The following is a 14346-nucleotide window of genomic DNA, read 5'->3' on the forward strand; positions in this document are numbered from 1 at the left end:
CCTTTGCATGGCCTCCACGTTCACCCGACCTGACACCATGCGATTTTTTTCTTTAGGGCTTCATCAAGGATCCTGTGTACGTGCCTCCGCTACCAGCAGACCTCCCTGAATTAAGCAACCGGACTGAAGCAGCTGTTGCTACAATCACTGAAGACACACTTATCAACGTATGGGAAGAAGTCTGCTATAGACTTGATGTGTGCCTTGTGACAAATGGTGCTCACATTGAACATTTATAGGGTTCTTGGTAAAACTGTTTGAGTTGCTCTTTCATTTGGCATATCATTTATAGCTGTAAGTGTAGTATAAATAGTATAAAGCGTTAAAACCCTGATTTATAAACACCCTGTATTAACGATTTTTGTGGAAAATAAACATCCCCTGGACATGCGTGTGACTTGCAATTTTTCAAACTCGTTCAACGCGGAAACTTAGTCTTCGATAAAAAAATGAATATCGACCTGTTTATAGAAAATTCAGTGTAGTATGGGGGGGAACTTTTTCGCTAGAACCCGCGGATTGTTGTTCCAGAAAACGAGAAGTTACGGTTAAACGCCGGTCCCTACACCTCCACCCTCCCTCTGCCCCTCCAATGCTGACACCACACCGGTCAGGACTTTGTTTCATTCAGGACAGACTCTCCTACTACTGTGCAAAAATTTGCGGGTACAGGATTTTTCTCCAAATCGACTGGTCCTCGTTGGCTGGGCTATTGGCCTTGGGTAGATTGTGTGATCAGAATCGTGTGAAGATCAGGAATCGTTTATTAAATGGAAATGTGGACAGGTGTTGTCACGAATAGCGAATGATGAATGATATCCGACATAGGCGTTACTTTACGATACTTTTGCCCTTAGTTCTACTTACGTGTTACTGCTTAGATGGGATCAGTGTTAGAGGCGCAAAATTTTGATTACACGGCAGACTCTCACCTGCGTTATCTCTAGCCACGGGTGTCGTCGTTTGCGAGATTTCATTGTACGTACACGTTCTCACAATGACAGCAGCCTCCCCCCCCCCCCCCCCCTCTTCAGCTTTTGAATCGAATTCGTCGCTTGGCAGATGTTTCTGCTCACAAAACGGTTGCAGCATGTGTTACTCGTCATGCATGCAGTATCTTTGCACAATACGTCCTCGCTTTGGTGCTTTTTTGTCAGCATTCTTTTGGAGTGACTGGCTAATGGAACATTGCTATGGAGAAAGTATTGTATTTCACTAATTATCTTAGGCAATAAAGTGTATATCCGTGAACCCCGTGGTGGCATAGCCTTTCTACGTTTCGTCCCTCTTTGCTGTCCTTGGGATCCCACAGGAACCAATTTTTCAAGCTTTTGTAGTAATAAGCTATACGAATGGTGGGAAATAACATGGTTAAAGCATCTACGTACCTCGCATAGCCAGGATTTCGTTGGAGAACAATTAACGCGAAAAGCTAGCAGTAATCATTCAAATGTTGCGGTATGCGAATTTGTTGCTTTCTTGCTTAAGGTACGCTGGGCACTTTTATACAGAAACACAATAGGTTCACAAAGATCTAAATTGAAACCAGTCCAGTAATCTACAGTAACTAAAAGGAAGAAGTAAAACAAATGGTTGTCATACTACTGCTTGTCAGCTGACGTGATACTGATACAGAACGAGTCAGTGTATGTGGTCTTTTAACTTCTTTTGCAAAAATTTACACCGAAATATCAATTTCTTGTCCAACTGCGGTGGTCCACCATCTCTAATGACCTGGATATTGGTGAACATTAAGCTTATGCTTATCATCCAGCAAATGAAATTCTCTATTTTCCAAAGTCACGAATAAAATATTTATGTAAGATTCAGTAAGCACTGATTCCACCATACTGAATGTGTGCGCCTTATTATGGGGACAAATTTGTAATTAATGTACGAAACAGCGTAGATTACTGCACAGCAAATGCTCCCAGCTCTTTTTAAAAATTGTTGTAGCTCAGGTCGAGGGTAAACTTCATCCTCGACACCGAAGTACGTACGTGTATACACACACACACACACACACACACACACACACACACACACACACACACACACCACTATTACTAAATTATAATACGGTGGACAAATTGCGTGTTTTCGTTTGCCGCCACGCCATTAACACTGTCATTATTCATCCACAGTTTACGACGTACTTTTACGAAAGGATGAACATTTAGCTATATCAATATGCTCACCAGCGTGAATATAGGGTTGCGGATGTTACAGTTAGCATAAAATTCCGGGCGCTAAAGACTACACTGTTGAGCGCCCATAACACCATATCCATCCATCCATCCAGCATAAAATTCGAAGCTCGCTAGAGATACTGGATTTGACAGACCTGATTGCACAGTCTGTGGGGCCTGTACTTGACAGGAACAGCCTGTTCGTTTCGGCTGCCAGCTGCAAACGCCGTCCTTGCTGTCTGTCGGATGCATGTCTGCTGAGAACTGTTATTTGTTGACAGGCTGGTTAGCACGAACGCTGTTTACAACCGTTGCTCCTGTTAACGGGCGAAAGCTCCCGATCACGTGCCTTTAACACTGTTGGCACTGTGTGCCGTGTTTGTTTTTAATTTTTTATGTCCGTATGTATCACGGTGTGTAAACATTTACTGTTAGTTATGTGTAATGAGTATTGCAACCAGCTTTTACTAGGATGACCTAGAAAGTTTCCTTCGTTGGTGTAAACATTGTAGATAATCTAGAGTTTCAGTTGCTAAATACTGAACTCCTCTCGGCTGTACTAACTTCACGGATGAGAGGACAATGTCGACATATGCCGTTAACATCCTGGCAGGCTACGGCCGAAGATGTTGCATCGTCTTCAGTATGCGTGTGTGTTTCTAACAGAATGTTAATGTATGGGTATACAAAGTAGGACCACTTGACAATCGATTTGCTTGTAGTTTCTCAGCGGCGGATTATCTGTTCATCTTGAATGCCAGTAGAAAAAAACTCATCCACTTCGACTTTGAGGAAGTGTTTCCTGTGCATAATTGAGGTCGGAACACTTCAGTTTCAACCGGCCCTGTGGCCGAGCGGTTCTAGGCGCTTCAGTCCGGAACCGCGCTGCTGCTACAGTAGCAGGTTCGAATCCTGCCTCGGATATGGATGTGTGTGGTGTCCTTAGGTTAGTTAGGTTCAAGTAGTTCCCAGTCTAGGGGACTGATAACCTCAGATGTTAAGTCCCATAGTGCTTAGAGCCATTTGAACCATTTTTGAACTTGAGTTTCTTTGTCGTAGACCTTGCTTTAGATTCATGCCATCATGTTTCTACTCGGAACAGAAAAGAAACTCATTGACGTATGTTCAAATGGCTCTGACCACTATGCGACTTAACTTCTGAGGTCATCAGTCGCCTAGAACTTAGAACTAATTAAACCTGGCTAACCTAAGGACATCACACACATCCATGCCCGAGGCAGGATTCGAACCTGCGACCGTAGCGGTCACTCGGTTCCAGACTGTAGCGCCTAGAACCGCACGGCCACTCCGGCCGGCCTGACGTATGTTACTAGTAGTGGTGCGTAGTCGTATAGTACGTAATACAAAGTAGGAAGTGCGCCTTCACAACTTTAATATTACCAATTCGTCTGTCCCATACCAAGCTACAAAGAATCTCTTGCAAGTCGTGCTTGAATAGCCTTCATTGCAGATAGGGTATCACGAAGAATGGCTCAGCCACAGCCTAAACGTTATTTCCAAAATAAATCAGGTTAATTTGTCATGAAATTTCTCAGCGGAGTCAAACATTCAACGTGGAAACAGAAAACACTTTGCAGCAGGTGGGGATCTCATCCTGTAGTTTTCCTTTCCTCGCACCCATATGAACAAATAAATTACGAAAACATGAGCTTCAGGTACAGATCTGCTCTGAAGTACCTGATTCTGCGAGTTCCGTTAAGTACATAATCCGTTTGACAGAGAATTACAGTGTACACATACTGAATAGTATAGGCTGGAAGTAATGATCTAATATCACAGTTTGTAGATGACGTTGTTAAGAGAGAGATGTATTCTGCAGTGTGGTGTATTATTGACCGTTCGTGCCTCACGATTGAAAAATGAGGTTAAAGTATTAACGCTAATAGGTGATCCTGAAGCTTTAGAAAACATCAGAAGGCGGAATTTGGAATCTTTTTTCCTGTATCAGTGTGTTGTTGAGTTTCACATGGCACGCTCCGGCCCCATTTGCGTCAGAGCACTGTAGCGTTGCCAGATGTCGGCCACCGGAAGTCCCTCGACCGTAGATAATCCGCCTCTTGGGACCTTGTCACTGGTAGTCTTCGCGGGGACCTGCAGGCAGTGCGCAACCAACCAGCAGGTTCTAACGTCATTTATTAATAAAACTGCTTATGTGGGAGTTTCTGCATCTCGTAGCATATTGCAACTGTTGCGGAACTTGATCCGCCCAGCGACCTTCAGCAGCTACGCTGTAAAAGATGCTGAAGGCCAAGGAAAAGGTAAATTTTCCTGCTCCCTCGTGTTTGAGTCGCGGATGAGTCTTTCGTCGTATAGATAACACTTTGGAACATGGCAAAAGTGGCCGCCTATCCTAAATATGATCGAAATATGTCAGGTCTTGAAATTTCGAAGTACAAATATATCTTACAGTTTATACACGTGCGTCGTTCGTCGAATCATTTTTGCGAGAGCAAGGTTTCACCGTCTGAGTCCATTCCAATAAAATTCTTCACGGTAACTGATCGCATCACACCCGCATCACACCCGCATCACACTGAAGACTGGATTAATAAAAAAAAAAACACCAAACTTGAAACGGCTTTTTTAATGCTCCAGGTGTTCTTCATAGTCTCGCACCACAGAACGTTAATACAACCAGGTGAAACTGTCATGAAAGTCTTTCAGCGGGAAGTTGTTCAACCCGCACGACTAATTGGCTCCAATGGTTGTTATGTCGTCAAAGCGTTTGACCCTTGATATGAATTTCTGCACTATGTCGTTTTGTGATAGGTGCATATTGATAATACCAAGTGTCTTCACCAGTGGTGAATTTATCCAGGAAATAATTGTTGGTGTTTAAATTCACGACAGCCGTCCATGCGTAGTTTTTGTTCGGGAGTCAAGGTGTGGGGTCCGAACCTCGCACACACTTACTTGTTTTTCAAAACATTTTGGAGAAGGGCTTGAACATTTTAATTACGTGTTTTTAGTTTTTGTAATTTATTGCTTTCCCAACGTGCCCATACAGCCACCTCAGCGCTGTAAATGGTACACAACCCCCTTTTTTTTCCTAGGGGGATAGGGACAATTCAGAGTATTAACTTAAGTCGTACCCTGATAAGAAAACGCATAGGCTTAACATATTCCGACAAAAAAACAAATTTTAAATCTGCAGTATACTGAAACGAGCAAAGAAGGCGAAATTTAACAAAAGATATACGAAGGTGGTATGCTATAAAAACTGTACTCCTAACACGTTAAGAAACCAGAAATCGCCGTTGGTACACATTGGAGATATTTCTAAAGCAATCCATGTTAATGAGAATGTATCTAAAACTTTGATTTAGAGATGTTGCTCCGTTGCGATTTGTGGAATAACGACGTTGACACCCTACGGTCGCACGTTCACTACTTAATTTTGCTTGCTCACAAATCACTGGTCGAATGCACATCCTTTGTTTACTGTTAAAGAGTACAAGCTACCATCGTAGTTACTGCATTGATGTCACTTTATACGCCGCGAATGAAATAACTCTCCGAACTTTCCGGATGGATGGTATATGTGACAAACTACAGACTTAATGCCTGCTATGAGGACCAAATAAGCGGTAGAATTTTATAGAAATTATTACTGAAATACCTCTTCTGAAGTACCTCGAGACGGCGAACATTAATAGCAATCAGAAATTATCGTAGTTGAATTCCAAGCTCTGTTTCCGTGCTTGCAGAAAATAATTCGTTATTGCTGTCAGATGCATCGTTAAAACAAATTCCCATGTATGTTTGAACAACTTGTCAAGAAAACTGGACGTAGGTGACGTTACAGAAATGCTTACAAAATTGTTAACAAATCCAAAATGAACGTAGTACCAATTTCCACTGATTAACCCAATGGCAACCCACCCAAAATTCGTTACGTGCCAGACAGTGAACTTCAGTGACATGGGAACCGTAACTTCTGGCAATAACGCCAGTTCAACTCATCCACGCGATCGTATCCATAGGATATCTAGCAATAGAAAGTAGGACTAACACTATCTGTTTTTGGTAATGCAAATGACACATGTTGATGACGAAGTAAATGTAGAGAATCCTCTAGTGATTAGGTTTCAATTAATTTTCCTACCCTTTTTTTCAAGACGCTAGACTAAAGATGATTCGTGAACTGCTAAGTTCGTAGCAACAAATACACCAGTTTTCCAATCACGACCGTAAGTGTGGAGAAAGTATTCTAGTATGTAGCTAATATCGGAGAATTACTTCCGTATCTCGCCGGGAATGCCGACTTCGCATAGCTCTTTTCTACTTCGTCACCCACTGAGAACTTTTGAGTCCACGGGAAACCATTCGTCTCCAGAAGTGTTTTAACAAAGTTTTGTCGTATTACCCGATCGCAGACTTCGGCTGTATCACACACGTTTTCATATAAGGCCTGTAAAGGCAAAATAAGTGAATTTATGCTTTTGGTCTTAGGAGGGGTCACGCGGCTGCTTCATTATGGTGCGCTAACACATTTCCGCGTTAAGCAGCAGAGTCACATGAGCGCAGACGTTCCACAACGGATCGGATTAGTTCCATAGACTGAGAGATCGCGGACTTGGTCTTTGTACTTCCACCAATGGTCCGTGTTAAAGACAAACCGTGTCATCTATCGTAATGTCCTGTGCCAGATACTGCGTGTTATCAGTGAAATTGCCTCTTCGCAATGAATAAAGTTGCCTCCTTGCGATTCTGGCATCATGTTTGTCGTCTCAGGGATACTCACACTGTTTTTTCTGTTGTACAGCATCAAAAAGAATCATCCGGTTAAAAAAATATAATTATTATGTTTGAGATATGTGCGTGAACAAAGTACTGTTGGAAATAGCAAACTCTAGAGTTTTACATGGTTCCCGCTAGGTAGCAGTAGTGTGCGCCACTTCAGTTCTAGTAAAAATGGTGTCAGGACAACAGAAAGCGTATTGTGATCGACGTTTTGCGCATGCGGATCAGTAATAACTGTTCTGCGTGACTTTCGCACTAGTTATGGTGTGGCTCCTCTCACAGCACAGAGCATTAGGCGGTGGTATGAACAATTCCGAGAAACGGGTTGTGTGTGTAATAGGCAAATCGCCGGCCATCCCCGAGTGTCTGATATAGAAGTCGAACGCATCCGCCATGGTTTCAGAAGGAGTCCGTAGAAATCTGTTCGCCAAGCAGTCTCGACAGCTCAACATGCCGTCGATGCCCATCTTGCGCGTGTTGCGTCGACGTTTGCACATGAAACCATACAAAATTCAGCTACTGCAAGCTCTTCGTGAAGGTGACAAACATCAACGTGTAGAGTTCTGTAATTTCGTTCTTAGCAACATGAAGGCTGGCAGTTTTCTTCCACGCTTAGTGTTCAGTGACGCCGGCCGGAGTGGCCGAGCGGTTCTAGGCGCTACAGTCTGGATCCGCGCGACCGCTACGTCGCAGGTTCGAATCCTGCCACGGGAATGGACGTGTGTGATGCCCTTAGGTTAGTTAGGTTTAAGTAGTTCTATAAGTTTTAGGGGACAGATGACCTCAGAAGTTAAGTCCCATAGTGCTCAGAGCCATTTGAACCATTTTGTTCAGTGACGAGGAAAGGTGAACCCTCTTTATGTGAGAAGATGGGGTCCGAAAAACCACATGAAGTTCTACAACATGACAGGGACTCTTCAAATTTAATGTGTTTTTTGCTCTTTCACGGGAAAAGATGTATAGCCTATTTTTCTTTTTTGCCGAGAACACTGTTACAGGAAGCACATATCTCGGTATGCTTGAGAACTTCCTTTTCCCACATTTGGAGACTGATTCGAACGATTTCATTTACCAACAGGACGGGGAACCGCCACACTTTCATCTGGAACTGCGGGAATTTTTAAGTCAAAGGATTACTGGTCGTTGGGTCGGTGGCAATGGTCCATATGATTCAACCTTACATTACTGGCCTCAAAGCTCACTGGACCTGACTGTATATGATTGTTTCTTGTGAGGGTTTATAAAAGACTGTTATGTGCCTCCGTTACCAATAACAATGAATGTAGATTGCATAATAGCAGCTGTGGAAGCTGTAACTCAAGACATGCTCGCTACTGTGTGGGAACAATTTGAATACCACATAGACATATGCCGTGCATCACAAGAGAGCATATTGAACACGCATCGATGCGAAAAAAGTTTCTTCGATTTCCGTTCATCAAGAAACAAAATTCATTGTATATGTTTATTAGTTTCGGAAATATAGACATGCCTAATCCTATAATTCTTTCTGATACACCCTGTACTTTGCACTGTAAACGATGGTAGTGGAAGACTGCACACTGGAAACGTATTGTTGTTTCTATATTAGTCTCGAAATGCTGTTATCAAGGGACCTTGCAGCTTCTAAGAGTCGATTTGAATTTGATGATTATTTTAAAGCTCACGTAATGTAAGAGATGAACTATGTCATCTGTAAGCATGGCGCGAGCATTTGGCGGCCTGCAGGAGTAGTATGCACTCTGTGTTGGCAGGCACATCGTGGAGAACGAGGGCCCCCGGGCGCTGTTCAAGGGCCTGGGCCCCAACCTGGTGGGCGTGATGCCGTCGCGGGCCATCTACTTCTGCTCCTACCAGCACGCCAAGAGCTTCTTCAACCAGGTGCTGGCGCCCGACAGCGCCATCGTCCACGTGTGCTCCGCCTTCTGCGCAGGTCAGTACTCGGCTGAAGTCGCCAAAAAGAGTGATAAATGTATTGCTCAGTCTGTCCAAATCCGAAACACAGCGTGAACCCGAACTCCACGACAACATTTCGAGCGATGTTCAGAGATTTTATCTGGGAATTTTTACGTAAAGTGCCCGTGATCACTGATAGCTCCTCATGGTTTAAATATAATTATTTATTCAGTTTTTTAGCCCAATTATCTTTGTTTCTATGAAAATTCCTACGCAATAAACCCTGAAATTCCATTATATATACGATCACTGAAACGTACAACACGAAACAGAGTAATCCAAAATTACTGTAATATAGTTTCCGTCGCTGCGGCAACAGCTCAGTGTAAGCCCGAAGGCGATGAGTAAAGTAGACGTCGCCGTCAACAACAGCGGGAACATAAAATGAATGGAACAAGACACTGTCGACGTGTGCTCTGTTCTGTAGATATTTTCAGTGCACTACGGGTACAAAGATTGGTTTGGTAGGAAATCAAACGAAGTGCAAATTACCTGTAGCGAGCGACCGGAGACCACGCCTTCCTTATACCGAAACATCCAGGAGATAACTCTGTACAGCGTCCAAATTTGTCAATGGAGTTCGGGTTCACTGAAGAAGGGAACGTGTGCTCAAAGCGTACTACTGTATGTTACACCTAGCGTGTAAAAGCGTGTATGTTGGTAGTTGTTTTCTGCTCACACCTTCGGGTTAGATCGGTCTTTCACTCTTTTCTGTACCCAATGGTGTAGCAGTGGAGCTCTTCTCCCCTCCCCGCTTACCCCTGCCCCCTCACGTCAGTAACATACGTACGACACCGCTTAGAGCTGCGAGTTGTTTGACCTGTTTCTGAAGAAAAAGTACGCGACTCTTCAAATTTACAGGAACATGGTTCAAATGTCGGCGAAGAGGGAGCGAACAGTGGTTGACTGAGTGGAATCCCTTAAAAACTGAAGACAGGAAGTAGACCATTTCAATGAGACAGCTGCGAACGTTGAAGCAGACAACATGGAGCGGTATATGTTGCTGTGAGTAGGTTAATACTGACAGTAGTCGATATTGATGAAATAGCATTGATTTGCCAACTGTCACCATCGTACCCATGATTACAGCAAGTATAGCGAAATAAGCGCGCGAATGTTGAATCGCTAGGCAGATCTAGGATTATCGCAAAACAGTCAGTTTTGATAGAATTTACTGAAAAGATACACGCAGAAACAATGACTGAGGGGAAGTTGACATATGCAAGTTATGTATGGCTCCTACTATCTAATTAATACATAATGTTTTTCAGTATTTCTCTCCTTTTTAAATGACAATACGCTCTCAGAGATTAAGTACTTAATTTTGACACCCGGTATCGAAAGATACATATAACCCACACAACTAAGGAAATAATTAAGGATTAAAAGCGAGTACAAATATTGTAAAATTGAAGTGACAGTTCTACAGAGTATTCTGTAAAAAAATATTGTCTACGAGAACCTATGAGGACACCTTATTTTAGCAGAGTTACTGTCAACCTTCAGGATCACAATACAAACATTTGATAATTGTCAGTTGTGGTTGTTAGCAAAGCATCTTAAGCTCATATCAGTCCTTGAACTAATACAGTTGTGGGTCTGTTCACTGAACGTCTCAAATACAGACCTGGGCTTAGTATACCATTGGTCTTGGTCACTTAAGACATAAAACTCTTTTAATGGAAGGAGTGATCTGATCTGAAAATGATTTTTCTAAAAAAAATTGTAGTCGCCAAATCAATGTGTCAAGTCATTCGAAGTATTGTCTCTTGCACAGTTAATTATGTTACTTAGCATGTACACATCCAATTACACTGTCAGTGAGGGGAATGTAAAAGCATTAGCGCTAAGTCACGTTTCATCGTTTGCTCACTAAAAGAGACAGTTCAACTTCACATGTTACATTGTTACTTTCTCAAAAGAATTTTGGATTTTTTATACCAGGTTGGTACGCCCTGTATCTGATGGGGAAACGACCCTTTCTCTCATTAGTTGATATACGCACTGTTCTGAATGTTAATCTACACACACAGAAGTATCAGACTGCTGTATATCGCTATAATGGCGAGACTGTGTTCAGTGACGAGAATGTACGATAGGAACTGTACAATCAGCCGATTTTTGAGACCTCAAAAATGCAATTCTTTCAGTTGAAATAATTCGCAGACAAGAGAAGCATTTAACACACAGCAAGGTCACTGTTCCAGTGCGCCAGTAGAAAATCGAAGTAAGAGAACTGTTAGAATCTGCATAGATTTGTGAACGAGATACGCTCTTTGGTGGGTTATAATCGAGGAACAAGAGGTTAAATGAGTATTACGCGGCTCAAACTTGGTGCAACGGTTTCGAGTTAACGCACTATGTCAGCTGCTCTGAAAATTAAATCGAGAAGTTGGGAAGCAGTCTCGTAGTAAGTGTGGTTAAGTGGGCGAATGTTTACAGTTCAGTCTCTAGTGCATCGCCTACTGACATGCTGAGACTGCTGCTGGCGCATGGCTGTCCTTGGGAAATCTCGTTGGGCACGCTGAAATACAGTTGAGCGACACGGAAGACACGTGAAACGACCGTTCTCATTCATGGTCGTAGGTGACTGAACTGTTCATTCATGACTGAAGCGTTTATTCATCAGGCTGTTGTCTCACATTAACATCGGGTGACGCTGTACCTCGCTATTTGAATAATCTAGGCAGTACGCCTTACCGAATTTCCTCTCGTGCAGAGCGCATTGCACCGCGTTTTCACGGGACGTCGTCTGTGATAGTCATGTGAAACGACGAATTTGCGATTCCAGCAAAGCCGATTGAAACGTTGTGTTGAAATTTCGCTTTGTGAAAAAACGAAAATAAAGGGACACATATTTTTATCTGAGATGTCAACACTCAATAGATTCCGAGAAAATGAGTCAAAGTTCTGGCGCTACTACATTAATTCGCGCTGGCAGCGTGGAGGGTAAAAATCGTAGAGTGAGACCAAGAGATGAATACACTAAGCAGATTCAGAAGGATGTAGGTTGCAGTAAGTACTGGGAGATGAAAAAGCTTGCACAGGATAGAGTAGCATGGAGAGCTGCATCAAACCAGTCTCAGGACTGAAGACGACGACGACGACGACGACGGCCTTCCACCTAGCGGTAGTCCCGTGGCTAAGACCACAGTACAGAGTTCTCGCGCTGCATGTTCAACACTAATACAGGGTGTCGCACTAAAACATCCCTGATTTCAAGGACCCAGGAGAGAAAAACCACAGTAGATACCACAGTGAAAAATGCACCGCATTGGAGAGCATCCCAAAGAATTTATATTCATGTGTCAGAAGTGCAAAGTATCGTCGCCAGAGTGCAGCATGGTCGCATGAAGTGAAAATGGCGACTCCACAGTAGCGCGCGCAAGCAGTAGTGTGGTTTGCAGAAAGAAAATCGGCGATTAATGTGCAAAGAAATTGTCTTGTGTATGAATGTGATACGCCTGATGTGAAACTAATTAAGAAATGGTATAGGAAGTTTTTGGAAACAGGAAGTGTTCTGAAACATTATGGCGGTGCACATCACGTACATTCAGAGGAGACAGTGGAGGACATCAGACAAACGTTTCTAAGAGGCCCACGTAAGTCAATTCGTCAAGCACTTGCAACTTGACGTACCTCAATCAACATTGCATCGTGTAGCTCACCAGCGTCCTCGTATGTGTGCTTACAAAGTGCTAATTCTGCAACATCTGACGCCGAAAGACAAACCACTGGACACTAATTTGCTGCGGATATGCTGTAGCGTATTATGTATGCCATCTTTCTAGAAAGATGTTTATTCTCAGATGAGGCAACTTTTCATCTATCAGAAAGGGTTAATAGGCATAATGTTCGGATGTGGTGTTCGCAAAATCCGCACGTTGTCATTGAATATGTTCGTGATAGCCCTGAACTAAACGTCTGGTGCGGGCGAATGCACGACAGGCTTGTTGGGTCGTTCTTCTTTGCCGTACAGTGAAGGGGTCAGTGTATCTGGATATGTCGGAGCAGTTTGTGTACCCTCAGATACAAGACTTGCAACAATAACAGAGATGTTACAAAGAACTGGCAAGAAGTTGAATATAGAATCGATATTCTTTGTGCTACAAATGGTTCATATGTAAAGGTGTATTGATGATAAATAAATTCTTTGAGATACTCTACAATGTGGTGCATTTTCATTGTGTTGTATTGTTTTAATTTTCCTAGGTCTTTGATATCAGGGAGGTTTGAGTTGGACACCCTGTATTACATAGCATTTTTCTTTCGTTGTCGAGGAAGTATGTGACCGACATCGAGACATACAGTGTGCGCAAAATAACCACTTCAAATATTATTAAAATATATTTTACGTTGATAAATCCTTTATAGTCCTACATAGTTAACGGTAATTGGAGATGAAAAGTATAGATTCCAATATTTTAAGTTTTACTTTCACACTTGAAGACAACCAGTGTATTCCCCAGGGTGATATCTAACAAAACGTTCGAAGTACAAACATTCGAAGCACCACCAGCAACGCGCGCACGTCAGTCAGATTGTCTAGAGAGAATATCATAAGGAACAGCAACCTCGTTAACGTTGCTAAACACCTATCGATCTAGCAATAATTTCTCGGCAAACCAAACACATCAAAGAACTTCTTCGGGTGCTTGAGCAAGCCATTGATTGATTACGGATACATACGTGTATTTTATTAACTGCGACACTTCTATTTGTGATTTCTCTTTGCTGTGCGATGAAAATACAGCAATTTTGTAATGGGGAAATGTAATTATTCACCAGTGAGTAAAATTATACGCGCGTAGGGTCGACAGAACGGCTTACATTTCGTCGACAACCAGGACATTGTATAAACTTTCATGTTGTTGTTGTTGTTGTGGTCTTCAGTCCTGAGACTGGTTTGATGCAGCTGTCCATGCTACTCTATCCTGTGCAAGCTCCTTCATCTCCCAGTACCTACTGCAACCTACATCCTTCTGAATCTGCTTAGTGTATCCATCTCTTGGTCTCCGTCTACGATTTTTACCGTCCACGCTGCCCTCCAATGCTAAATTTGTGATCCCTTGATGCCTCAGAACATGTCCTACCAACCGGTCCCTTCTTCTTGTCAAGTTGTGCCACAAACTTCTCCCCAATCCTATTAAATACCTCCTCATTAGTTACGTGATCTACCCACCTAATCTTCAGCATTCTTCTGTGGCACCACATTTCGAAAGCTTCTATTATCTTCTTGTCCAAACTATTTATCGTCCATGTTTCACTTCCATACATGGCTACACTCCATACAAATACTTTCAGAAAAGACTTCCTGACACTTCAATCTATATTCGATGTTAACAAATTTCTCTTCTTCAGAAACGCTTTCCTTGCCATTGCCAGTCTACATTTCATATCCTCTCTACTTCGACCATCATCAGTTATTTTGCTCCCC

The 14346-nt window shown here is 42.7% G+C and overlaps 1 protein-coding gene across 2 annotated transcripts in view; it reads left to right on the forward strand.

Annotated features, from left to right (window-relative positions):
• Positions 1 to 14346, forward strand: part of LOC126457307 (mitochondrial carrier protein Rim2) — a 180011-nt gene that overhangs the window by 59786 nt on the left and 105879 nt on the right. For both annotated transcript variants that reach the window (XM_050093490.1, XM_050093491.1), the window contains one exon: positions 8708 to 8886. In XM_050093490.1, coding sequence (XP_049949447.1) covers positions 8708 to 8886 — 179 coding nt within the window. The remainder of the gene's footprint in view (positions 1 to 8707; positions 8887 to 14346) is intronic.

Source organism: Schistocerca serialis, chromosome 2 (genome assembly GCF_023864345.2).
Source record: "Schistocerca serialis cubense isolate TAMUIC-IGC-003099 chromosome 2, iqSchSeri2.2, whole genome shotgun sequence".
Lineage (NCBI taxonomy): Eukaryota > Metazoa > Arthropoda > Insecta > Orthoptera > Acrididae > Schistocerca > Schistocerca serialis.